Genomic DNA, 26,976 nt, shown 5'->3' on the forward strand with positions numbered 1-26,976 from the left:
TTGGAAAGTTTAAAAGTGTGCTCTTTGTTCTCAGTGTGTTTTTTTTTTTTTTTTTCCATTTCTTCCCTGTATTGTTAATTTTGTAATTCCAGTTCACTCCTGTATAGTCTTGAATGTTTTATTGCAATTTATCAATATTTGAAGAAACTGGTGGTAGTGGTGATTTGATTTTTCACCATTTAGCAGCAATTCAGTGATGTCCATATTGCTACGGTGTTATGAGAAAATCTCTGCACTTTCCTACAGGAATAGAGAATAACTTTCTCTTTTCATATGTTCTCTGATAGTTCAGGGCACATGCTTCAACCTATTATCCATACTTGTGTGAAATCATGCAATTTGACCTGATTCCTGAGCTTCGAGCTGTGCTACGGAAGTTCTTCCTGCGTGTAGGTGTTGTGTTCAAAATCTGCATAACAGAGGAGCAAATACGGACAATTGGGACGAACTTACCTTTGTGGTAGCTCTAAGTAGAGTTGGTTACTTCTGCTTGTACATAAAGCTGTGTTCCAGAGATGGATTGAAGTGAGCGGGGAAAAAACGGAACCCTGGCCTATCAACAGAGCAGCAAGTTACCCTTACCGCAATGGCATTTGGGGAGGGCTTGGGGGGGTGGGTGGGGAAAATAAACCCTGTCCATCCTATGAGACTATCAGCAGTTTTTATTTAAATCGTTGCTTACAAAGTTAATACAGTGGATGTAAAGTCTGTTTCGATGCTCGTCATCCTTACGATCAAGTCTGTCTCTTCTGGTCTTTTATCGATTGCTCAGTCTTGCAGCCCAACTAAATCTTATAAATCATCTGGATTCTTTGATGGAAATTATGCCCCTTGGAAATAATGAATATAGTTGTATAGCCTTGTGATGTTAGCACGTGTTCATAATAAACTATACTGCAGTGGCTAATGACCACCCAAGATCATTCTGGGTTTTTCTTTGTGTGCACATGGCTAGACCAAGCAGTGTGTCATATTTTTTGAAGTGAACAGCCCGTAGGATATTTGAGGAAGCGGTTTTCCTGTTGTTTAGTAAGTCACTTTAAAACTATTTTTTTATTCTCAGTACTTCACCTACCAAGATTCATTTTTATTGTTATGGAAGGTTTTACATCAGGAGTACGCAGTAGTATCTACCCCATTTAGCTTGTTAGTTCTGAGTAAAAGATATTAAGAAAAAACTTCTAAACCTTCCATTGACTTTCATACATTGCCAAATCATGGACAGAAAGCATCTACAGTAATATTAAAAACAGGGTTCAAAGCAGGGTTCAAAAAAACGTATTTACCCTTGACCATAATGTATTTAGTAGCAATTATGTCTGTTTAGCAATAAGTCTTATCGTTACTACCTATCCAGTTCTGTCTTTTTACTGCAGATTTGCAACTTCTGATTTGTCTTTCTGCAAATCACTTTTGTTTTCAGCTGTTAGTTCCTATTGTGATGTGAAAATTGAATTCCCATGACAGCTCTAGCAAAATTAAACTTAAGATCATTCATGTAGTATAACAGTAACCAACACATTTCTCTGCTTTTCAAGTATAAATGAACCAAATGTGACTTAACACTACAGCTTTGCTTACCCTGGAGATGTTCCTTTCCTCAAAATGCATAAGGTTTCTGTGATGTAACAACGATTTGGAAGTGCAGTACTGCAGGACTGAATTTTGTCCTTTGAACTAATTTTAATTTCAAGGTTTGGACTTTCTGAAATGGATAAGTATGGAGAAGTTCCACTTCCTAAAGTACACGTAAACAAAAGTGTTATACTAATCACTGTGCTACTCATATCAGCAAACCTCAAATATAAGAGTATTTAACGACAACGATGAAATAATGGTATTGTGTTGAAACTATTATTTTGCATTATAAGTTGAGTTTCCTGGTAGGGCAGCCATAGTTGATGTAGCATTGGAATATAACATTTTTTTTCTTTTGAGCTATTGCCAAAGGATTTTTACAGCGTTTTTCAGTAAATTGGCTTGTTCTGTGTAAGCACTGTTTGTCAATTGTTTTGCAGGCAATAATACCAGTAAGGCTTTCGTGATTTTATTTTTAACCAAAGAAAAGTAAACCATGATTGCAGCTCTCTAACTTTTAAACATCCTGTAGATAAATCTATACACTAATGTTTTGTAGGAGGAAATACAGGGCTGCATTTTACCATAGGAAAAGACTGAAAAATAAGCAATGCTAATATTTAACTTGCTGCATTTCAGATGTCCTTTTGTGTTGCATTTAGTATAGTTGCTTGTTCCCTGGTAATGTCACTTAATTACAGTTAAAAAAAAAAAAAAAGTATTTATTTTAATTATATTTAAATATGTAAGAACAGGCCATTCTTTTTTCTTTCTGCCCTAGATAGTCCTTAATATATATATTTTTCAGATTTTTTGAATGTCACTGCCTCATTGAATGTATACCCTTATCTCCTATCAAAACAAAAACTGTAAAGAGTTGTGTAATTTTTCTTTATTTTATGGTTCTGAAAGCCTTACAACTCCTGTCTTGAAACAGGTCTCATAATTTTCAAATCTGAAGTTATAACTGCATCATGGGCTTTCTTTAACATGCAACATTTGTACTATCTCTACATATAGAGTTAGGGCCTTTAATCATTCCTTTCCTTCAGCCTTAGTTCTGAGAGACTCTTACTTTTACTAGAGCTTTTATTGTATTTATGCCATTTATAAACTGCTGAAATTAGGCACGTGACATTAGAAACATTCTAGACTTACTGCAGTGCATGAAGGAGAAGGGGGGACTGGAATGCAGGGGGATAGACACAGCCTTAATCCTGTCTCAGTTTTCTGAGTTGACTGTAGCTGTTAAAGCAATAAGAGTGGTTTGCAAAGTATAATACCCAAAACAATGGTATTTGCATCAGCTTTTTATTTTCCTCTATACAGTCAGAAAGATCATAACCCACAGACATCTCTGTGAAGCTAAAAATGCTGAGCCAAAACTCCTGCAGTAATCACTGCTGGTTCTGATCTTGTCCTGACTCTGCTGACGTTAAAGACTTTATCTGCCTGTAGTAGTTTTCCAGGCTGCGGTGGAACTATGAACGAGAGCAGGGTTCTGTGTCAGCACGGCCTGGGAGAGATCAACATCTGTGCAATACATGGAGTAATAAAAATAAGGTTAGATGTCTGAAGTAGTGTTATGCAACAAATTAAACTATAAGGTGATTTTACCTGTAACGGTATTAATATGGAGACTGCATGATATTTATTGCTACTTATTTTTGAACCTTGTAGGAAACAGATAAGGAGGGGAGGGATGGTAATGAGAATCCTAAAACCTCCCTTCCATGTTGATTCTACCATCTTACAAGGAAGTTGTTTTAAGAGGTTTATTATCCATGTTTCATGTCTCTTTCTGAGCTGTAACCAGAACAGTCCAGAACAGCTTTCACTAATGCAAGCAACCAGCCCCCAACTTTTAGCTGTCTTACTATTGAAGGATTAAATACAAAACCTTTTAAAACTGAGCTTTTCCTGTCAAAAGTGCGGCTCCCTTTAGTATGTAAATTGTTTATTCAGCACCTTTACTGTTATTTCTGTGTAAAATGTATGTTTTCACCTATTTAAAATGCCTATGTTTTCGAGGACCTCCGTATTAAGTGCATTTACTACCAATAATTTAAAGAGCAGTACTTTGCCTGACGGATGTATACATTTTTGAGAGAATAGGGAAATTATAAGATATGAAAAAACTATGTAAAGTTTTCTACATGAAAATATGCTGTATAGTACTGTTATAATATTCCATGCTTTAATGAAGTGGTAAATCAATAAAGTTTTAAGAAGTGATGCGTGTCTTCTGTGCGGTTTTTGGACTGTATTGGGATGGGGGTGCCTCTGCTCAGCGGGGTAATGGCTAACGGTCCCTCGGGCCCTTATTCAGTGGTGTAAGGCACAGAGGCCGCTGTGGCTCGGCTGCCGGCAGCCCCGTCCCTCCCCCGCCTTCCTCCCTCTCTCCTCCTCTCCCTCACAGCGCCCCCCTCAGCCGCAGGCCAGGCCCCGCCCCTCCGCAGCGGGCCGCGGTCGCCTATTGGCCGCCAGCCCCGTGTGTGGAGCGGGGCCGCGATTGGCTCTCCGCGCGGAAGGGGAGGCTGCCCATTGGCCCGGCGGCCAGGCCCCGCCTCCGCCCCGCGCGCTGCCGTCACGGTGCCGCCGCCGCGCCCTCTCGGCGCGGTTTGAATGTGAGGCGCAGCCCCGGACCGCACGGCCCAGCCCGCCCCGCCGCCGCCGCCGCCGCCCCGGGGCAGCCGCCAGGTGAGCCTCGCCTGCGCCGCCCGGCCCTAACGCGACCCCGCGTCCCGGCCCTCGGCACCGCTCGGCGGCGCTCCGTTCCGCGCTCGGCCCGCTGGGCCCACGGCGCAGCGAGAGGCGCAGCTCACCATGCTGGGGCGCCTCGGCCCGCCTCCCGCGCGCCACGATTGGCCGGCGGCTGGCAGGCGGCTCCGCTCATTGGCATTCGCGGCTGTCAGTCGGGGAGGTGGCGGGGAGCGAGGTAGTGTGAGGGCGGCGGGGCCCTGCTCCCTCCCCTCCCCCCCCCGGCGCCATCCCGGGCTGAGGCGGTGGGGCCGGGGCCGGGGCCGGGGCCGGGATCGGGGCCGGGCTGCCCAGGGCTCCCCTCCGCGCCCCGGCCCTGCCGCCGGCCTCCTCTCGGCCTCCTGCCGCGGGAGGGGAGGGGGCCGCGGAGGTGATCTGTGGTGATCGATCCCCGTGGGATCCCCGTGGCGGTGACCCGGCGGCCTGCGCCCAGCCCGCCCCGCGCCCCTCAGGCGGGCCGTGCCCGGCGGCGGTGCCGGAGCAGCTCGCTGAGGCGCCTGGCAGCGCGAGGCCGGCCGCGCTTTGGGGGAATTTATTTTTAATTTCCCCTTTGAGCTGTCTGCTGCCGGCCGGAGTGCCGCAGGGAAGCGGTGGGCGCCTGTGGGGGTTTCTGCAGGGCGAGTTTGCAACTTTCTTGTCTTCTGCGCTCTGCCGAGGGGACGCAGAGCGGCGCGCAGCGAAAAGCCTGGGGCTGCTGCGGTGAGGGCCGCTCGTGTCCCTCGTGGGAGGCAGCGGGGAAGGAACAGCTGGAGGAGGGGGTGAGGAGCTGAGAGCCGGCGGTGAACATCGCAGCTCTGTGGGCGGTGTGGAGCAGCGGCTTCAGGCCTTTGGCCTTCAGAACAAGCCCGAAGCCAGCTCGACCCCTGTGTGCCGTGTGGGCATCAGGCGTTTGGAAGAGGCTAGGCAGGATCCCCACTGAATCAAACAGTGCTCTGAGTTTGGCTTCCTTGTTCGGGCTTTTATAAATGATTTCCATATGGGTTTGTACCTCAGTCTTGCCAGCTTTTTCAAAGCAGATCTTTGTTTTTTTCCACCCTCAATAGTGAAAGGCTTCAGTGTTTGTTTCAGCATCTACCACTGACACATGAGCTTGTTTTGTAGAACAAATGAGCCGACCATTGCTGGAGCTGTTTGCTTACCCTGTACTCTGTTAGGGTTTTGTTGGTTGATGTGAACAGGTGAAAAAGGCTTCAGGCAAGTAAACCCCCAGAAGGGAGGGACACTGCTCCCCCTCTTACAATGACACAGCTAGCACAGAATAAAAGTGGAGTTATTAAAACTCACTTCCTTTGCACTCGTGCTTAAATAGAAACTGTGTTTATTGCACTGAGTGTCAACATAGAACAAATGCAAAGTGGGGTGAGTAAATTTCAGTCTTAACGCTTAGAAACTCCAGAGGAAAAATAGCCTTTGGTTCCGTGTTATTTCTCTGGCAAATGAGCCATGCTGTCAGTGAGGAAGATGGGTGCGTGCAGCACTTAGCGATGGGGTTCAGTGGTGGACTTAGTAGTGTTTGGTGGTGGTTGGTGATATTAAGGGTCCTTTCCAATCTAAATAATTCTGTAATAGGTGGTGATACCCTACACAACACATCCATTACAGCATTTCTTGATGCTGTTTTAGTGTTACTGTGATTTTAATTATTTCAATTGAAGCTGTGAAGTTACCCTATCACTGTGGTGAGTGTGAGAATATCTGTGGGAGGATGACTAGAGAGGAGTAATTCAATTTATTTGCACAAAGTTATTCTGAAATATGTATTGCTGTTTAAATGAATGCCTACCCTAGTCTGAGTTACTTTTGCAGAGTGGACAACCCCTTTGTCAGTGTGCAGTCTTTTATCTTTATAGAAGTTCATTTTCTGTTCAGAGTTTTCTGTAGATAATGAGTATTTAGTTTTAAGCAAACCTTTACTCTCCAATGCACTTTGAATTGCTTGATTTGCAAATACCTGAGGCAGAGCTATTCAGCTTTTCAACCAGGGGTAGGTTTCTGTGGCTGACAGTAGTTCTCAAAAGCAAAACCCAACTCGTGTTGTCATGAAAGAGTAAGTGATCGTCTTTGCGCTGTACCTGAGTAATGCTTCGCTGGATGTGTGATCCTATTTTAGGAGCTTGGTTTCAATAAACCAACCAGTAACGGCTATGTGGAGTTGAAAAATTTGATATTTTTTTCTTTTGTGTTTAGTGCACACTAACTGTTGTTTTATTGCACCAGACAAGTAAGATGAGACCATGCTTTATGAGGTGTAGCCAAAAAGAGTGGATGGGTGTCTTCTGAGGAATCAAGTTTTACGTATGTGTAGCTTATAGGATGGATTTTCTAATCTGTGTTTTTAACAAAACTACTTGTGGGTCATAGGTTCTGCCAAAATGGAGTTGAGCGATGCCAATTTACAGACCTTAACTGAGTATCTAAAGAAAACACTGGATCCGGATCCTGCTATAAGGCGTCCTGGTAAGTGATTGTCATGTGAGACCAAGAAGTTTGGTTTCATTTTAGCTCTTCAGTCTGCATATAACAAACTAAACTTTCAGCTAAAGTTTATGCAAAAGTTCTTTTGCAGAAATTCTCTGTCTCCTTTAAAAAAAAACAACAAGAAAATAAAAACTTAACACCTAATGAAGGATGGATGTAAATATAAACTTAATTTCTGTTTGCTTTTCATTTTTTTTTCCTGATTTTTTTTTTGTTCTGTTGTTATTTAAAACAGGGATGCTGTTTATGATGAACAGGGGCTGGCTTCTGTCAGGACATGGCTTTTAAAAATGCTGAGGAGGCTATATTTCCACAGCCTGCTTTGAATTGAGAGCTTTTGTTAATAGCAGTGGCATTAAAGAGCTTAGTAATGAAGAAGCTACAGTACGTTTTGCTATTTACCCAGTGTTCTTGTGAAGCTCTGGAGACGTGTTTGTGTGTTGATCATTTTAAATAGACCTTTGAGAAATCATAGGACTCCAGTTAGAAAATCAGTTCAGCCTTTGCTAACCTTACTGTATTCTCTTACAGCGGAAAAGTTTCTTGAGTCAGTTGAAGGAAGCCAGAATTATCCGTTGTTACTCTTAACGCTGCTGGAGAAATCACAGGAAAATGTCATCAAAGTTTGTGCATCTGTAACATTCAAGAATTACATTAAGAGGAACTGGAGAATTGTAGGTATTCTAGTGAGTAGTTCTGCTAAGATTTAGTAATCCTTGTAGGATCCAATACTGTATTCTATAGTAACCTTGAACTGAAGAATGCTTGTATGTTTTCACTTTGTGAGAGAAGATAGATCATACAGGAAACAAACACAAAGCGCAACTTACAGATAAGGGACTAAAACCTCCTCTGTTGCCATTTAACTTCATTTTATCTTTATTTTGAAGATGTCAGGAAAAAAAATCATTTAGAACTTTCCTCATTAGTGGAATTTAATTAGTGCTGTAAAGTATTACATTCAAGAGCTCAAATCCTTCAGTGATGAAACATATTAATTGCTAGGATTTGTATTTTGTCTCCCAGAAAGAACGATTTGTATGTCTGAAAGAGTACCAGATGTGCACTCCTGTTTTATGTCTCTCTGCCTATTTAAAAATTTGCATGTGACTTTTCTTCCCCTGCCTGTCATGCAAATATTAAGAAGCTATTGCAGTCCTAGATTTGGTTACATTTGTTAAAATCAGCACATTCACGCTAGCATGAAATTTCTAGAACTTTGTGTTGTTAACACTGCATTTTCAGTTGTTTCTCCAAATTTGCATCTTTATTATTGAAATTATTTATTATTATTTATTATTATTTATTATTATTTATTATTATTTATTATTGCATCTTTATTATCACTGAGTATTGAAAGTAGAAATAGCACTCGGAAAATGTGTATTCCTTGGTATGGGTTACTGAAGTTCTTCAGAATGAGGTTTTGTGTTAGAGTAGGAGGAGATGCTCTGCAGTAAGTGCATCCAGGGAACTGGTAGGATTGCTGTGTGACTTCAAGCACATAGTTTTTTTCAAAATCGAAGCTTTCATTTCAAAAGCTGTATGAATATGAACAGCCTCAAGGCTACCTTACTTAGATCAAATGGTATAATTTAATAGCATTGAACATGGGTGGAGACAAAGCTCAGATGCAGGAAAAGGGTTCTGTTTACTTAAGCGCTTCGATTTGGTAGACCCCGGAAAGCCAGCTGTGTAGGGCATTTCTGGAGAGAGGGAAGAGTGTACTTAATTTTTTTTTTTCTTGGATTTAGTTTTACTTAAAGTATTTTTAAGATAGTCACCCATGCTGCTTTCCATGTCTTATTAAAAAAAAAAAAAAGAAGCCTAATTTCCTTGGAAAAAAATCTCATAAATAACCTCAAACAAGAAGGATTTGCTGTTGCTCATTTCACTACCACCTCTCTCCTCTTCATCTATCTAAGTACAAGTGTAGTAGTGCCATCTGGTTAAAGGCATCTTAAGATTGTCGAATTACTCTGCAGTGCTGGATGACTTCTAGGTTTCTAAACTTCAGTGCTGCCATCACAGATAATGTGACTGTCACTGGTTGGTGATAAGCCATGGTATTTTATTTCTTTAATAGTGATACCATGATTTACTACCACTTAGCACTACAGACTGACAAGGTTTTGAACTGGTTGGCTATTTCTTAAAGCCCATGTTAACATTTTTGTGTCACCTGCACCTATCTTCCTATACAGTTTCTAGAAAATAAAGCTTGAGGCAGCTTGCACACAGTAATTTCTGAGGTTAGCAGAAATGAGGACAGACATGATTTGGTGTGCTGAAAGAGGAGAGCATTCAACAATGTAATAGTTGCATAAATTCCTTGGCTTCGAAATAATGGTATTTGCACAGTGCCTGGAGTATACTAATATGTCTATGACTTAATTATTGTTCTAATTGTAGGTGGAGGATGAACCGAACAAAATCTGTGAATCGGACAGGATAGCCATTAAAGCCAACATAGTGCCCTTGATGCTTAGCAGCCCAGAACAAATACAAAAGCAGGTAACAAGACAATTTATGGTTGTGTCCATGAGACTTTTAGAATATTGCAGGTGTGTCTAAGAGGCTGTGGTTACTGGCAGCACTCCCTTGTCCTTCCAGTGACATCACCCCTATCCAAATAACTTGGAGTATATTGTTGAAGGTACTTCTGCCCACTTTAAAAAATATATCTCTAAGTTCCAGCACTAGGTGGTTAAGTATATTAATTGTAGAAAGTGAAACTGCACGTACGCATACATTGGATTGAAAGTGAGATTTCTTGTGATGAAAAATAGTAGATGCTTAACCTGATGATTTTTGAATCTGACAAGAACAATAAGCATTCTTAAATATTTGTAACATCTGGCATGATAGCTGCATTCTTTTTATAAGTAGTCTGCTATTATATCATGTAATGGTTATATTTCCTTTCCAGTTAAGTGATGCTATTAGTATTATTGGTCGGGAAGACTTCCCTCAGAAATGGCCAGACTTGCTGACAGAAATGGTGAATCGTTTTCAAAGTGGAGATTTCCATGTCATTAATGGGGTCCTTCGTACTGCTCACTCTTTATTTAAAAGGTACTGGAAATAAGGGACAAAAAAAATTTGTTTGACTCAGACTTTTTACTGCTGGACTTACTTTTTTTTTATGTACAAAGTTTACCTATGTGGCTTCTAGTTATGCTTATTGACTTTTTAGTAAGAATTCAAGTGGTTATCAAGTTTTACACATTTCATAGCTTTAACGATGCTGTTTAGTTCTTGTGTTTGCTTGACCAGATTTGTTTCTAGGTCCAGTGTGAAAAATCAGGTGTACACAAGTTAATTTAGGAAGAAATGTGAAGACTGTTATATTTTTTGTGTATTTTCTTTTCACTTGTCAGGTACCGCCATGAATTTAAGTCAAATGAATTATGGACAGAGATCAAACTTGTACTTGATGCCTTTGCATTGCCCTTGACAAACCTCTTTAAGGTATTTATTGTTGAGTAATTTCTAAAAACAAGTCTAGCATTCTGAATTGCTTGTTGCAAATGTCTACAAAAGGAAAACTTAGAAACAGTTGGAACTATTAATGGTGTTCCAGCTAGAGCGAGGAATGAGATGGGATCAGTAAGAGGAAGAAAAAGAATTGTATTTTCTGGTTTAAAAGAAAAGTAAAAAATACTTTGTCATGTGATACTTCTCATTATCACTTGTTGATGTGGCTTGTGTGTGTGTTACTTCACTGAATCTTGTGTCTTTTTCTAGGCAACTATTGAACTTTGCAGCACACATGCAAATGATGCTAGTGCTTTGAAGGTTCTATTTTCTTCTCTCATTCTAATTGCGAAGCTGTTCTACAGTTTAAATTTTCAGGTGAATGAATCTCCTTGTTTTTTTAATACTTTTGCTTTAATTTCACAAAGCTGTTATGCTCTTATTTATAGAATCCATTTGAGGCAGCCTTTAAGGCCATCTGTGAGTATGAGCAATGAAAGACAAAAGTCAAATGCTTGAGTTTGAACTTGCTGTGCTCTTTTATTAATGCATCTGTACTGATACGAATTCAGTCAAGTAGATGAAAGTCAATTAGTTTAAACTAGTAACTTTAGCACTATAGTAGGAAGCAATTCTAGTAGAGGTTTTTTTTTATTTTAATGAGATCTAAATTTTTTAGCATTAAACAAATGCGCTGTATGAAAAATGGTAAAAATAGACTCTGCTGAGGTGATGTATAGTGTTTCAACATGATCATAACCCTGTGAAGTGTGATGATCATGACTTGATTGCTGGGCTGCTCTTCCTATTTTGGGCAAAAGAGTAAGTTGGAGCTAAAAGGAAGGTCTGTGCTTTCTTATTCTAAGAGACAGAGGCAATGAAGTTCTTTCCATATAAAGCTGTAGGCTATATAGGGTGTAAGCAACTAGTGTTTTTGGAAATGTGCTTCAAAGCCTCTGTCTGTAGGGTTTTCATTTATGGGGTTGCTTTTGTAGTAGGGCAGGGCAAGGTGGTAGTGTTTTGTTTTGTAGATTTATTTTCCACAATTCACTGTCCCTTAGTAGATTATAAGGTGGATACGTATTACTTAAAACAAAGGTATATTATCTGAGCAGTACAATCACAAATTAAAATGTTGATTTATGTTTTTCCTTCACAGGATCTTCCTGAGTTTTTTGAAGATAACATGGAAACATGGATGACAAATTTTCATACTCTTTTGACTTTAGATAATAAACTTTTGCAGACTGATGTAAGTACTGCATAAACCTCCTGTTTTGCCTCTGTACGGTGGAGAGGGTTGATAAGAGAATTGAGGTATAATTCTGGGTGATGTAATGTTCCCTTTGTTGGGTAAACAAAGAAATAGAATGACTATAAGGAAATGTGATTTAAGAGAGGTAGCTCCATTGTCTAAGAATTTGGTTTCCAGTTCTTGAAGTTACATATTAGTTACAGGTATAGGTAGCTGTGTGCAGAAATCAAATCACCAATACTTGTCAGTGAATATCTTCTTTTGAGGGGATTTGCTAAAGTAACCTTGGTACAAATGTGAAAATACAAATAGTTTGTCTAAGCCTGATTTTTTGAGTCATAGGGCTCAGGTTTTCTATACCTTTCAGATGGTTCATGTGCTGTTTTAGAAAACAGGGTATCTTAAAGAACTTGAAATATTTGAACATATAAGGCATGACATCTGTAAGTAATTTAGTTTACTATTTGTTGTCTTTGTTTAATTATAAGTATTAGTAGTTTCACATGTGAAAAGTGATACCAAGTCATCAAAGCTCAAATTCATTTTGTGCAATGCTTTCCTCATTTTAAATGCTGTCATCTTCCAGATGCAGTACAGTAGCTTGCCACGTGGTGGAGCCAATAAAACTATAAATGCCTTTACAATATGTAGGGGGCACATTAAGTACATCTTGTGCTATAGTTTCGTGGTCATTTTAGGCTAATGATGGTGCAAAAGAAGCTTTGCTTATCGTTTTTCTTGCTCTTCTGTCTGTGGGCCATTGCCCAGCACAGACATCCATGCAGTTGCATGCTGACATGCATTAAAATTGAAAGTTGGGATTAAAAAAAGGGAAGGTGTTCTTTGTGTGTTGTTTTTTAATTATTAATATTATTCCAACATATTTTTCCAGTTTGCTTTGCGGTACCAAAAAACATATGTGCTGATACAGAGAAGAAGGGGAAAAAAAAAATACTTCTATCAACTATATCAATTTAAAGTAGCAAGATAGAGTGCCTCCTGAACGTGTATTTTCAGTGTTTTGCATTACCTTTTACAAATGTAATAGGAAGATTAATTCTGCACTGAATCTTATCAGTTCTAAATCACTTAAAGTGTGTAGTACTGTTACATGAACTATGGATATAATAGCACAAATGTATGATTTGTAGTGCACTTCCAGTACAAATCAGCAAAATACAGTAGTTTCAGGAAAATGGGATGGATTTCTTTCACCTACTTAGAAATAATACTGTGTAAAATAATGTAAAATAATACTGTGTTCCTTGAAATATGTTGATACTTTTAATGCTTTAGTGTTGAAATGTGGATGCTTAAGTTCCTACTTTTGTTTTATGTGAGGATGAAGAAGAAGCTGGGTTACTGGAGCTCTTGAAATCACAAATTTGTGATAATGCTGCTTTATATGCTCAAAAATATGATGAAGAATTCCAACCCTACCTGCCACGTTTTGTAACAGCGATTTGGAATCTGTTAGTCACAACAGGCCAGGAAGTGAAATATGACTTGGTAAGCTGTTAAAAACTGATCTTGTCAAGTTTAATAATGAATTATAAATTATTCATTCATGCTAAAGTTGTATGTATTTTGTATGTGCTTCTGTTCTAGTTGGTTAGCAATGCAATCCAGTTTCTGGCCTCAGTTTGTGAAAGACCACATTACAAGCATCTCTTTGAAGACCAGAATACATTGACAAGTATCTGTGAAAAAGTTATTGTTCCCAATATGGAATTTAGAGGTAACTTTTCAAGATGGAAATTTTCAAAGACACAGTAAAATATAACTGTAATTATAATAATGTTTTGTTTTAAAGGACTAAGAATTAAGGATCACATCCCGAGTGCTTGAGTACTAGAATCAAAACGAAGTTTCTACAGCAAATTGCTGTGCTATGGGCTTTGTAAACTTGTTGTATGAATGTATCTAATGATTTTTCTGTCCTATTGTGATCTCAAATTGAAAAATATAGAATGTCTAAGTCATGTGCCATCAATATTTTTTCATGCTTAAAGTGAATACCAGAGTAATTGAAGGAGCCTAAATAGGCATGGATATACAGCCTACTAAATTGTAATGTCTGTTTCTCCAAGATGGGTTTATGTTAATCTATCTAAATTAGATACAATATCTAAAATGCAGTGTGTTCCAAATGTGTTACAGCAGTAAGAAGCTTCTCTCTAAGTCTATGACTCTGGAAAACTCCTTTAAGTACATTTAGTATTGAATATGTCTTTTAAATCAGGAATGCATTAGCTCATGAGTATGAAAGACTGCAGTTTGTGGGGCAGCAAGCTGAACAGGCTAGGATATTTCAGGCTGGATAACAGGCTGGATATTTCTGATTAATTTCTATGAATGTTATAGAGAAGTATTTGAAAAAAATAGTAAGTTGATAATGATACCTCTTTTTAGCATAAAACAGATCTCAGTATTATAACTCCTATGTATTTTATATTTTCAGCTGCTGATGAAGAAGCATTTGAAGATAATTCTGAAGAATATATAAGAAGGGATTTGGAAGGATCTGGTAATCCACAGATTTATACTAAGAATACTTGGTCTTTAAATACAGTTCTAAAGAGCTGAAGCAATATACTGAGGCTTTTAAAACTTATTTTTGAACTTAGGAAGCTTTCTTCCTCAAGATATTTTATCAGGTTTTTTGTCAAGTTTACTGTCAGGATGTGCCCGTCCCAGTGTCTTTTTGTTTTGACCAATGTTCTTAATAGTTTCTCTTAATTGGATCCGTATGTCTCCTGCACTGCGCATGTTCTCGTATCAGCAAATATAGCCTGTAAGTTAATGCTGAGTAGTGGCCGTAGTTGTGTATTTAGTTCCTGTGTGTGGAGTTTTAAATAACATGGGTAGACTCTCTGCCTCTATTTGGTAGTCTGTCGTGTTTAAAGTGAAACTCTGACCGGTTCTGCATACAAATCTGTGATGAACCCAGCTGGATGGCAGCCTGCCTTTGCATGCTGGCACTGTGTTCCAACCACTGTAATAACTGTCCTGAAAACACAGCACTGTGCTAACAGAGCTACTTGATGTTCTGATTGTCTGTCTCCAGCCAGGTCAGCGCACAAATGAACCAAATCTAGATCTGTGTGATAACTCTGTATGGGCTGTTCTGTGCCGCTGACATTGCACTGACTGACACTGACTCTTTTAGATGACTGGTACTTCATAATAGGTTTGAGAAATTTCTGTACATTGGAAGTAGAGGAAAAAGTTTTGACTATTTTTTTTTCAAGCAAATATTTTATCATTCTTACCCAAGATTACAGGTATTAGTGAAGCTTATAAAAGCTTGTTAGCTATTTAGACAAGACATATTTGTGTTCTTCTGAGATGTCTTTAAATGCAATATAGAGTGTATTTCTAAATTCACTTGATTTATTTTCCTTTTGTCCCTTCTGTTATGTATGTTAGTATGTAGTCTTCTGTCAGTATGTAGTGTTAAAGACCAGCTGAGCTTTTTTCTTTTTTTCTTGAGACAATTAATTTTGACAAGTTAGTTACCAAAAAAAATACTGTTTCATTGTTTTTAGCCAGTGGCTAAGCACCACACAGCAGTTTGCTTACTCCCCACCCTGCTGTGATGGGATGGGGAAGAGACTAGGCAGTGTAAAACTGAGAAAACTCATAGGTTGTGATAAAGATAGTTTAATAAGTGAGAGAAAGAGGAAGAAAACAGAAGGAAAAGCCAATTGCTTACCACTTTTCCATAAGTATACTGATGCCCAACCTGTCCCGAAGCAATGTCTGCCTTTTCAAAAACCTTCTACTCTCAGTTTTTGTTGTCAAGCATGATGTTACACGGCATGGGATAACAGCACTTCGGTCCCTTTGGGTCAGCTGTCCAGGTTGTGTCCCTTCCTAGTTTCTTGCCCACCTCAAGCCTCCTTGCTTGGAAGGCAGAGAGAGAAGGAAAAAGAAAGCATTGACACTGTGCAAGTACTGCTCAGCAAGAGACAAAACACTGGTGTGTAATTAAGACAGTTGTAGTCACCAGTCTAAAACACATCGCCACAGAGGCTGTTACAGGGAATAATTTAACTCAACTGCCAGAATCAGTACGTTTCTGTGTGTACTTATCAAGATAGTAAAAAGCCTCCCCCTGCATCCTTGCTGAAACTTTCTGTAGGGTACATTGAAAACACTGAATACACTTGTATTATTGGTCGGTGTCCATTCCTCATTTTGTTGTGCAAGCAGCCCTTGGTATTACAGTAAGTAAAAAGACTTAAATGTGTTCTTAGGCATCAATGTGGAGTGTGGCTGTAGCTTGAAAAGCTGTGCGTTTCTGATACATTTTTATTATTATGCTTAGTAACATAAAGAGTTGTGTATTTTCTCATACCCAAAGAACCTTTTGTTCTTGTGCAGATATTGACACCAGACGCAGAGCAGCTTGTGATCTGGTCAGAGGCCTGTGCAAGTTTTTTGAGGGGCCTGTGACAGGGATTTTTTCTGGATACGTTAATTCCATGCTGCAGGAATATGCGAAGAATCCATCTGTTAACTGGAAGCACAAAGATGCAGCTATTTACCTTGTCACGTCTTTGGCATCCAAAGCTCAGACACAGAAGGTACTGCTATTTCTTTTAATCTATAAGTGTTCAAAAATTATAATGTCTATGAGGACTAGAGGGTTGATGCGATTCTTTTTATTCTGCTTCTAAATGGGAATAATTAGATTTGTAGTAGTTTAATGTTGATGAGACTAAAAGTCATCTGTAATATAATACTTTCACAGCTGATGGAAATGTGATGGTATATCATCTTCAGATGGATTGGGCAAAGTCAACAAGCACATGTGACCATTCAGCAGGTCTTACTAGTATGTGTGAAACAGTGAAAAGAAACAAAATTGGCTTGGGTCCAGCATCTGTGAGTTTTCACATGCTCCTGAGCCAGAGCTTACAAGCCATGGAATGGCCAAATCCAGCTTTACAGAAGATGATGAATGGTGTTGAGCAGGCTAGAAGGAATCCGAGTGACACAGTTTTTGTCGTTCTATTCCATAATGTCTCATGTTGTTTTAGTGTTTATTGTCTTGGAAATGGCAATCAGGTAAAACTGAAGTATTTATTATAATTTTGCTGTTCTCATTCGGAATTGGAATGTGACTCTTAAACTCTTCCTTTTCAAAAGGCTTGTCATTTAAAAAAAAAAAAAAAAAAAAAAAAAAAAACAAGTGAATAAGCTGCTAATGTTTTTCTGCCTGAAACTGTGGTTCGTTATTACTGTTATATGCTATTATTCCTCAACTCAGGTCTTACGAATTTTGAACCCCTGTAGTGTTACAGCTGAAACCTAGACACTGAAAAGTTAAGAAGTTGGGTGGTCCTCTGCTTGGGATTATTAAAATTGCATCTTTTCAAGTGCATACACACTTTATAATGCTTTTATTAAAAAGATACAAGAACTGAGTGATAGCATATACATAAACATACTTTATTTTTTTTTTAGCATGGAATAACACAAGCTAATGAACTTGTTAATCTGACAGAATTCTTTGTGAATCACATTCAACCTGACTTAAAGTCTCCTAGTGGTAAGTTTAATGTTAGCTTTCATGCATTATCTTTTGTGATATGTCTAGAACCTCAATTGTAACCATTGTTTCTTAAGGCTCAAGTACAAATTAAAATGTGCTCCTATATCAGCATTATCTCTGAGCCAGAAGCCTGTTTTCACCTGGTGCATGGGAAGTAATTCAAGTTAGTTTGACCAGTGATTAATGAGTTTTTAAACAAAGGTGGATTATCACGTGCTGTCTGCAAGATCAGGGCATGTACACACATGGTTGCTATCTGCTGACATGCTTTAACTTGTTGAATCGAAGTAATTTTACTTCTGTAACTGAGACCTTACAACAAACATCTGTGTTAAACAAAACCTGGAGAAGGTAAAATACTGAAGTCTAGGTTGCAGCCTGTACTAGTGTGTGTTGATGAGACTACAGGTGTCTAGGTTCAAGCAACATGATGTATTTATACTTTAGCAATTATCTTATGACATTCAGAGGGTAGTGGAGTGTCTTGGAACATGCCATTGGAGTCTGCTAGAATCAGAGCCAGAAGGGGAACTTTAACGTTGAGCAGTTGCACAGTATGTTTAATGTTATTGCAGAGTGCCCAGACAGAGATGCATAAACTAAGCAAAACAGAAAAATGTTGTATTACCTGGGATGGGTATTCAGGGGTTAATGTCACTTTTAATATGTAGAATATGTTCAGTAATGTGTATTTTTTTTCTATTGCAGTGAATGAATTCCCTGTGCTAAAAGCTGATGGTATCAAATATATCATGATTTTTAGGAGCCAAGTAAGTTTTTGTTCTACTGTTACAGTAAAAACATTCTGTGGTCTGTTACTTTACACTTGCCAAGCCTAATTTATCTTACTTGGCCATATGTTAACTCAACAGGTGTTTAGACAGCCACACATAACATTTTCTGCTGAATTTTGAGTTTTGAAAGTAAATGATACTGCTGCTATAAATATCAAATGGACATGTAGCCTATATTCCCTCCAAATGCTATTGGAGGACCGAGTATCTTTGCATGCTTAGTCCTGTGACCCACTCAGATTTAATTACCCATTAAGACAAAGTAAAGTGGAAAAAGAAATAAACATTAGGAATATATGCATGTAATATAGAGCATTGATGTTCTAGGGGAAATACACAGGAGATGACAGAAATAGGTACTGCCCGGAGGCAGTATCACCCCTATGTATTGTTTAGCATGACGTCAGATGCTATGGAATACCCCTTTGGCTAGTTTGGGTCACCTGTCCTGGGTCTGTCCCCTCCCAGCTCTTACTGCACCCCCAGCCTGCCTGTTGGCAGGACAGAGCAAAAGGCTGAGATGTCCTTGGCTTGGTATAAGCACTGCTCTGCAACAATTAAAACATCGGGGTGTTATCAGCACTCTTCTCATCCTGAGCCAAAACACAGCATTCCACCAGCTACTAGGAAGAAAATTAATTCTGTTCTAACTGAAACCAGGACAGTACCTTTCAGTTGTCAAGGTGTGTTTTAGCAACTGGAGGAGCCTTCTGAGATTTCTTCTTTCTGCCATGCTTTCAATTTACAGTGGACGAGTTCAGTGATTCTGTTCTAGTGTTGAACCATCTGTATTTTTCTGTAATTTATATAATTTGTTGCTATAACTTTTTTTTAGGTACCTAAAGAACAACTGTTGTTATCTATTCCTCTCTTAATCAATCATCTTCAAGCAGAAAGTATTGTGGTCCATACTTATGCAGCCCACGCTCTTGAAAGACTGTTTACCATGAGAGGGACAAATAATAGTATTCTGTAAGTTTCCAAGCAGAAATTAAATTCATTGCTATCTAGTTTTTGTGCATTATGGGTGAAATACTGGTAGGGGATCTTTCATTTCTTGCTATTATGGTACTGTAAGATGCTTGAAGTTTGTGAGTGTATTTAATCATTAAAACCCTGTGCTTTCCTACAGTATTACAGCTGCAGAAATGGCACCATTTGTAGAAGTGCTGCTAACAAACCTGTTTAAAGCACTAACGCTTCCTGGCTCATCTGAAAATGAATACATAATGAAAGGTAAGTGCTGTGCGAGTCCTGCACTGTAAGAGTAACTTGGTTAATTTGAGGTGAAGGCTTATAGTTAGAGGCTACTGAAATTTTTATTAGAAAAGTGTAATTTTGTGCAAAAATGCTAAAGTGGTCTGTACAGCCTACAGTTATTTACCAGCCAGTATTAAGTCATTTTTCAGTAAATTTATGGAACTAAAGAGAAATACTAAACATAATGGTATTGTGACTTGTGAAGAACATCTTTTTACTTTGGGTGAGTTGCTTAGTCTTCTGTGCTCTGTCCACAGAATGGCAATAATGAAGCTTTGCTTTATCCTTTGTTATGATTATAGATTGATTGCCCTTGCAACAGGTACTCATCCTTATTGTACTTAATTCCTTGGGATCTGATTTAATGGTAAAAGTAAAGATTTAGACATATACTTCTGCCATCCACCTCTCTCCAGAAGTTAATAACTTCCAATATATTTGCAGCAATCATGCGGAGTTTTTCTCTGCTGCAGGAATCGATAATTCCCTACATCCCTTCTGTCATCACACAGCTTACACAGAAACTGCTGGCTGTCAGTAAGGTAAAGAGCAGGCTATCTGGGCCAAGTGTTGACACTTTTTTTCTTAGAGCAATGTTTTTAAAGATTTATGTATACTTTGTTGTTTGCGTTCTGTTAATATATCACAAATTGTTCAATACTTTGATTAAAATAAGTAAAAATAGCCTCCCAGTGAAGTACTTTATTCCTGTTAGGGTGTCCTTCCAAATAATTTTCCCCCACTTTCATCTGAAATTTGAGAACAGCATATAAAATCTTTTTATAATATGAATTTGTTCTAGTATAAATGTTTGCTCGTGCAGGAGCCACCATTACAATAATCTGTTTCTGTTGCAACTCCTTTATTCTTTGTCCAGGAAACTTCTGAGAATAAGATTAAATTTAGACACTGAAATGTGGGAATAAATTAAATTACCCACCTGCTTTTGGTGGGTAAAATTCTCTTAGTCTCCCTTGTTCAAGTTGGACTAATATTCTTCCATGTTCAATATTCTTGATTTTTAATTTAGGGAATGCTTTAGAATACCTTAATCAACTATCCAATGAACTACTACTATGGGTAGTTTAAACTTAGCTGCAGAGTTTTTGTTACATCATACTATAACTGCGTGTTAGTTCATGTAGGGATTCTGAAAAACACCTGTATTCGAAAGACTTAGAAAAACAAACTCATTTTTGTTTCAAAGTTTTTCAATATTTGCTTTAATCTATAATTTCATCAGCCTATTAATAAGGCATAGTATCCTTACTTCCAATTGCTCTTTTAGAATTCAATTGAATCTAAAAATAAATTTTGCTAAATAAGTGACTTGGCAGCAAGTTTAAGTTGATTTATTTGTTCATAACTTGTTTTTAGAATCCAAGCAAACCTCACTTTAACCATTACATGTTTGAATCAATATGCTTGTCAATAAGGATAACATGCAAAGCAAACCCTGATGCAGTTGGCAGCTTTGAAGAGGCTTTGTTTATGGTGTTCACTGAGATACTACAGAATGACGTGCAAGGTAAATTCAAATCAGTAAGTGCTTGTGCTCTCTCTGCTGTAATTGATTGTCATGGTTTATGTTCTGGCAGGTTTTTTTTCTGTAGCACAGGAAACTCAAGTGAGAACACAGGATGTTCACAGTCCTAATAAACACTTCTAGAAAGAATCTGAGCCGTTCCATTGGATAAATCAACTGTATTATTTTTTTAAACAAACTCCATCTTAAAAGTATCTGATAATCACTATCCCCAAATCCTCTTATTACCTACATTGCCCTGTTTCTAGTAGTTCGTATTCCATCCTCTGAAACACCAAAAGAGAAAACAGGAAGTGTGTATGTATATATAGATACAGTGTTTGTAAATGTTTGGAATAATTAAATTTGAGAAGCAGTATACTTTCTCCAATGTTTTATTCGTTGGAATATTTCTGTCAATATCCTACAACTGTAGGTTTAATCAATAGATACATGGTTCTTATGACTTAACAAGTGACCATTTTTTCTGAATTTATAAGTGTCATTATTTCTTTTCCAGAGTTCATTCCATATGTGTTTCAAGTGATGTCCCTACTTCTGGAGATGCATAAAAATGAAATCCCATCATCCTATATGGCATTATTTCCTCATCTACTTCAGCCAGTGTTATGGGAAAGGACAGGAAATATTCCGCCTTTGGTCCGACTCCTGCAGGCTTATTTAGAGCGGGGTGCCAACACAATAGCAAGTGCTGCTGCTGACAAAATTGTAAGTTGGATTGTTTTAGTAGCAGTGTTTGCCTCTAGGCATACTGATTTAAGATCAAAAATTATAAGGATTTTTTTTCTTTAGTGGATACCTGGGTTTGTGCAGAATATATATTTGTACTTTAAATTAAAAAAAAAAAAACAAACACGTGGGTGCAGACTTCTGGAATGGTTTTGCATTATGGGGGAAAAGGGAAATCCTTCATCTTTTATTGATAAAGATGCAAAATTCCTGCACTTAGTACAGTGAAGCAGTTAAGCTTCTATGGTTTAACTTTCTTACCTGACATACGTGGAACACACTGGATTGGGAAATTTTGGAGGTTCTTCTTGGAACAGTCTCCAGAATTGTGAGTGAGGACGAGTCAAAATGCTGGAAAATCTGAGGATTAGTGGATTTATGGGGATATTTACTCTGCATGCTTAGCTTCTGTTACTTCTGCTGCATGATCTGCTGTAGTCAAACTTGATTAGACGATGCCAATGATGAAGCAGACATGCATTTTCAAATTAGCTTTGGTGTTCATTTGATCAAGGCTAATTTTGAGGCTCAAAGAAAGATCATTTGGTCCCAAGAGAAATCTTCCTTCCTACAGAAAGAATCCTGGTTTTAGGTTGTGAAAGCTTTTGCCATGTTGTGTGTTTTAGATGGTAAGGGTCAGCTTGCTGGTAGGTCATGTATGAAGAACTGTTGTATAGTGTTATATATTTGTTTTACTTACAGCCTGGATTGTTAGGTGTGTTTCAGAAGTTGATTGCCTCTAAAGCTAATGACCATCAAGGATTCTACCTTCTAAATAGTATTATAGAGCACATGCCTCCGTGAGTACGAGCTGATATTACATTCAAAAATAATTTCTGTGGACTTTAATACTTGGTATGTTTGTACACTTTGTAGTTAATGTTTAACAACTGAAAAATGCTACATTTGTCAGTAAATTAGATTTGAACAGTTCTATACATGTATTCTGTAAAATGACATGAGTAAAATACTAGTATGGCTTGAATAACCAATCTTTTAACTTCCTAGTGAATCAGTTGACCAGTACAGGAAACAGATCTTCATTCTACTCTTCCAAAGACTTCAAAATTCCAAAACAACAAAATTTATTAAAAGTAAGTTTCTTGCTATATGAAAAGCTTCGGTGATGCCAACAGTTTAGAACGTGCGGCTGTACTGAATAAGTATGCAGTCATGTCCTGTGATTATGCAAAGGGAGAGTGCTGAGCTGCTAACATCAGGGACTTGCTTCAAATTATTTGTGTAATTAAGGGTGGTATGTGGGGAAGTTGACACAAAAGGTCACACTTAACCTCATTGGAACTGAAAGAGTTGGAAATGAAGGGAAAGAAATCTGTATTCCCTTCTGCTTTCTTACTCTGTGTATTGTTATCTGAAAGTGTTTCTATTTAATCTCCAACACACAATTTAATCTTGCACAACACAATAATATGGGCCACATTTCCTTTCTCTTATTTATAGTAGTAGTTATTGTTAAATAGTCTATGGATCCATGTCACTCTGCCTTAATATTATAAATTATTGATAAGGTTTTGTGGTAAACAAGCAGAACTGTGACAAATTAACTGAGGTATGCTGGTTATTGCTGCTATAACTGGAAGATTATTGTCATACTGCTTAAATTATTTTAATGATTTTATTGCTGCACAAATTACACAGTATCTATTATTTAACCCTGTGAAATCTGGTTAATGCCTCCTACTGATAGGAGGAAGAATGACAGAATGACTTAGAGTGGCCTTTCACAACCAATTAAGTGATGCTTTTAATGCCTTGTATCTGTGCTCTGGTACAAAGGTCATGAAAAGGGGTTCACACCTGATCTGAATAACTGCATTGCATGAAGTTTTCAGGGGAAAGCATTTAAGTCTTCTTATGATCCTTAATCTGAAAAGTTTGGGAATAGCTTTTCTAATGCTTTGAAAGTGATATAAGGGGAAATGACTGAATCTTGTCCTAGGTGGGTTATTGCCATGTTAGGGTAGGTGAAAAGGTCTGCAGGTTTTTAGACAGGGTTCAAGGTAGCAAGTTAATGTACTTCACTAAAACTGAACACTTGCAAAGATTACCATTTTTATCCCCTTGACAAATTTATTATAATGTATTTTGCTGCTGATTATCCTTTCTCTCATTATAGGTTTCCTAGTCTTCATTAACTTGTACTGCATAAAATATGGGGCATTAGCTCTTCAAGAAATATTTGACAGCATACAGCCCAAGTTAGTATGATTTTTATTTAAGACTGCCGTGTAACTTTTTCTACTTTAAAAGACAATGGTTGTCTCCTTTAGCTAAAATTGCAAACTGCATTTGTCACTAATTTGACTAGCCAGACGTTTCTTCTACTATGGTTAATTTTTTTGACTAGCAATGTTTATTTTTCTGCTATGCTGCCCATAGTTCCTTCCTGATTGTTTAAGACCATTAATCTCATGAGCAGCTCATAAAAATGGAAGAGTGATATTTTTATTTTTCTCCCTTCATGAAAAATTTCTACTATCTAATTTCTACCGGCCATCTACTATGACAGGGCAGCACTGTAACAAATTCTCTGTTTTTCTCTCTCTTCTAGTGACTCATACTGTTTCTGATTGTTGTCACTAAAAGGCTGAAAAGGCTTTCTAATACTTCTTTTAATGTCGTAATAGGATGTTTGGAATGGTTTTGGAGAAAATTATAATTCCTGAAATACAGAAAGTATCCGGACAAGTTGAAAAGAAAATCTGTGCTGTTGGCATTACAAAAATACTAACAGAATGTCCTCCTATGATGGACACTGAGTACACCAAACTGTGGTATGTAGAACAGTTCAAGTTCTGTTGGTGAAGCTACTTGATTATGAAAATGTGAACTACTCATCAAAATACTCTGTTGTGATTTCTTCAGGCCTGCTACTGTTATGAGGCTTAGTTTAAGGCTTTTCACACTTTTCAAGAAGTAAAACATTTTCAAAGCAGGTGCCAGAACAGCTTTGAGATTTTTGTGATGAAGATAGCGCTGACTGGGCTAGCTAGAATTGCATTTAAGAAAATAGACTACCTTTCTTTTAGCTTATATTGTTTCTGAAAAGCTAGGACCAGTTTTTGTTATAGCTGTTCTGCTAGTCAGGAAACCTTATCACAGATACTTACTACCTGAGCAAGACACTGTAAGATCTTAGTGTGACAGTAGCTTTTTGGGGAAAGCTATCTGGTAAGATTGTGAGCCAGTCTAGCAGTCCAGGTTGTCAGGTAGCCTGAACTCAGTAACTGTTAAAGAGAATTTAGAAGAAAAGTATTATTAGAGGAAAGGTGTAATCTGTAAAAGAATTACTTCTCATAGGTAAGTTTCATGAGGATTTGACCTGATCAAAAATAAATATATTATTCCTGTTTGAACTATGAACACCCACATTATGCTTGTAAAATATACACATCCACAGCTCTTTGAGTTCAGCTCAGGTTGGGCACTATAAACATTCAATAGCTGAGCTAGTACCTGGAAAGACTAAATAGTTGAAAGGGTTCTGAATAACTTGAACATTCCTGTAAAAACAAACAAACAAAAAAACAACAACAAAAAAAACACCCTGTTCTAATGTATTTTTCTACACTCCTCCCACATCTTTCCATATAGGACTCCTTTGCTACAGGCCCTCATAGGGCTCTTTGAGCTGCCTGAGGATGACACTATCCCTGATGAAGAACACTTCATTGACATAGAAGATACTCCAGGATATCAGACTGCGTTCTCTCAGCTAGCCTTTGCTGGGAAAAAAGAGCACGATCCTGTAGGTCAAATGGTGAACAATCCTAGAATCCATCTGGCACAGTCTCTTCACAAACTGTCTACTGCGTGCCCTGGCAGGGTAGGTGACTTTCATACGCGGCACATTAAACATAATTCTACAGAGAAAAAATGCTTATATGACAGTGGGTCTCTTCTGGTAGTGTTTGATAATTCAGCAAGATGAAGTATATCATAAGCAGAATGCTAGGTATTGCTTTCTATTTTGTTTTCGTTAAATATAGCTTTTGTATGTTTTTTTCCTACTAACCTAAATAATGTGAAAAATATTAGCCCTTCTTATAGTGATAAGATTAATATGCCATTTCTTACATGAAAATCTATCCACGTGAAGGTATACAGCTTAACACTTGTCTCCAGTTCAATTGTATGTATTCAGGAAACCTCAGGCAACTCATGTTAAATTAAACAAGTTAAATTTAAGTTGACTTTTATCCCATTGTGTATTTGTTTTCAGGATTTTGGTAAGTAAGATTGCTTGGGAGATCTGCTGTTTGCTGTATCCAGATACCTGCTTTAATAACTGATAGTTTGCTAACCTCCTCTTTCATGTTTAATTAGGATAAGTACTACATAAAACTCAATATTGTCAGTATCAGGAATCGTAATTCCAGCAACTGCATTTACAGTGGAAAAACTGCTGCTGTCAGGATGTCATTTGACTTTGTACAGTGTGTTGACACGGCAATTAACAGGATGTAGCAGTAGCTTAATGTATACGCACATTGACACTTCTGCTCTATCATATTTTAAGGTTCCATCAATGCTGAGTACTAGTCTGAATGCAGAAGCATTGCAGTATCTCCAAGGATACCTCCAAGCTGCAAGTGTGACACTGCTCTGAATTGCATAAATTTCACAAGCAAGATCAAAAGCTGTTTTGTTATACAGAAGGTTGACACTGACTTTTTTTTTTATAGTGGAGCTCCGACAAAATGAAGCTACTTGAAAATGTATTGCAGAATCCATCTTGTAAAAGATAAATGCGGCTTTAAGCAGAAATTGAAAGAATTTGGTGGTGTGTGTAATGATAGATAAATGGTGGCTAACTTCCATTCCCAGTTTAATTGCAAAGGGAATAGTCATAGCGGTTTGTTATGGGGTTTATTTGAAATCTGCATCTGCAGTATTTGGGTAACATTTGGAAATGTATGGAGAGCACTGGCTGTAGAAACTCCCTTCAGTCACTAAAATTCCTTTTCATTTTGATGTTGTCCTTTGTATTTCTTTTGTCTTTCCTTAAACTTTATCTAAATTGTGAATAAATAAGAAGTACTTGTTTAAAATGCCTGTCACTGTGCACTTACTGTTTTAGAAGAATGTAGCTGGTTTAAAAAAAATAAAGGTAGTGTTTTAATCTTAGGATAGAATATAAGATAGTGGGACTGTAGGGATTTTTCTTTACCTTTAGTAATAGCTTAAATACATTGTAGGATCATGCAGAGCAAATCTAAAACTTTGGCAGAAGATCCAAAGCTGCTATTACTGTTTTGATATTCATCAACAGGTGCACCCCTTCTCTTCGGACAAGACATGTCAGAGTCATGCAGTAAAAGCATGTAATGGTACCCTCTTAGAGCAAACATCAGTTTCCCAAGTGGATTTTTAGTGATGTATTATTACAAGTGAAGCAGTGACTTTTTTTTTCTGTTTAACTAGGATGTTCTCCCTGTCTTAATGAATATGCTGATTACATGTGATAGCCTTGAATTCTAAGTGCATCAGTTTACATTACAGTTATGGTTGCGTAAAA

The 26,976-nt window shown here is 38.0% G+C and overlaps 2 protein-coding genes across 4 annotated transcripts in view; both read left to right on the plus strand.

Annotated features, from left to right (window-relative positions):
- Positions 1-3,813, plus strand: part of ARFGEF2 (ARF guanine nucleotide exchange factor 2) — a 34,564-nt gene extending 30,751 nt beyond the window's left edge. Inside the window, exon 39 of the mRNA XM_084538472.1 lies at positions 288-3,813. Coding sequence (XP_084394598.1) covers positions 288-464 — 177 coding nt within the window. The 3' untranslated portion in view covers positions 465-3,813. The remainder of the gene's footprint in view (positions 1-287) is intronic.
- A 348-nt stretch (positions 3,814-4,161) lies between these two features.
- On the plus strand, positions 4,162-26,509 carry CSE1L (chromosome segregation 1 like). 3 transcript variants are annotated; one of them, XM_084537544.1, is made up of 25 exons: positions 4,162-4,278; positions 6,700-6,795; positions 7,348-7,490; positions 9,229-9,330; positions 9,746-9,891; positions 10,197-10,287; positions 10,564-10,671; positions 11,453-11,545; positions 12,890-13,057; positions 13,157-13,286; positions 14,010-14,075; positions 15,935-16,137; positions 17,021-17,105; positions 17,817-17,878; positions 18,738-18,874; positions 19,035-19,138; positions 19,607-19,704; positions 20,540-20,690; positions 21,208-21,416; positions 22,140-22,237; positions 22,446-22,531; positions 23,575-23,656; positions 24,086-24,232; positions 25,053-25,284; positions 25,978-26,509. In XM_084537544.1, exons 2-25 carry the CDS (start codon positions 6,711-6,713, stop codon positions 26,065-26,067), a joined length of 2,916 nt encoding a protein of 971 aa, XP_084393670.1. In that variant the 5' UTR covers positions 4,162-4,278; positions 6,700-6,710; the 3' UTR covers positions 26,068-26,509. The 3 variants fall into 3 exon arrangements, with proteins under 3 accessions (XP_084393670.1, XP_084393672.1, XP_084393671.1); XM_084537546.1 differs by lacking the exon at positions 4,162-4,278 and adding an exon at positions 4,899-5,037; XM_084537545.1 differs by lacking the exon at positions 4,162-4,278 and adding an exon at positions 4,964-5,096.
- Positions 26,510-26,976: the final 467 nt, after the last annotated feature.

This window comes from Aythya ferina (assembly GCF_964211825.1).
Source record: "Aythya ferina genome assembly, chromosome: 16".
Lineage (NCBI taxonomy): Eukaryota > Metazoa > Chordata > Aves > Anseriformes > Anatidae > Aythya > Aythya ferina.

Excerpts from the sequence above, each read along its gene's own strand:
- CSE1L (XM_084537544.1), top strand. The coding sequence starts at position 6,711 with ATGGAGTTGAGCGATGCCAATTTACAGACCTTAACTGAGTATCTAAAG. Across the intron at positions 9,331-9,745 it reads CAGAACAAATACAAAAGCAG|TTAAGTGATGCTATTAGTAT; the intron begins GTAACAAGACAA and ends TTTCCTTTCCAG. Across the intron at positions 10,288-10,563 it reads CCTTGACAAACCTCTTTAAG|GCAACTATTGAACTTTGCAG; the intron begins GTATTTATTGTT and ends GTCTTTTTCTAG.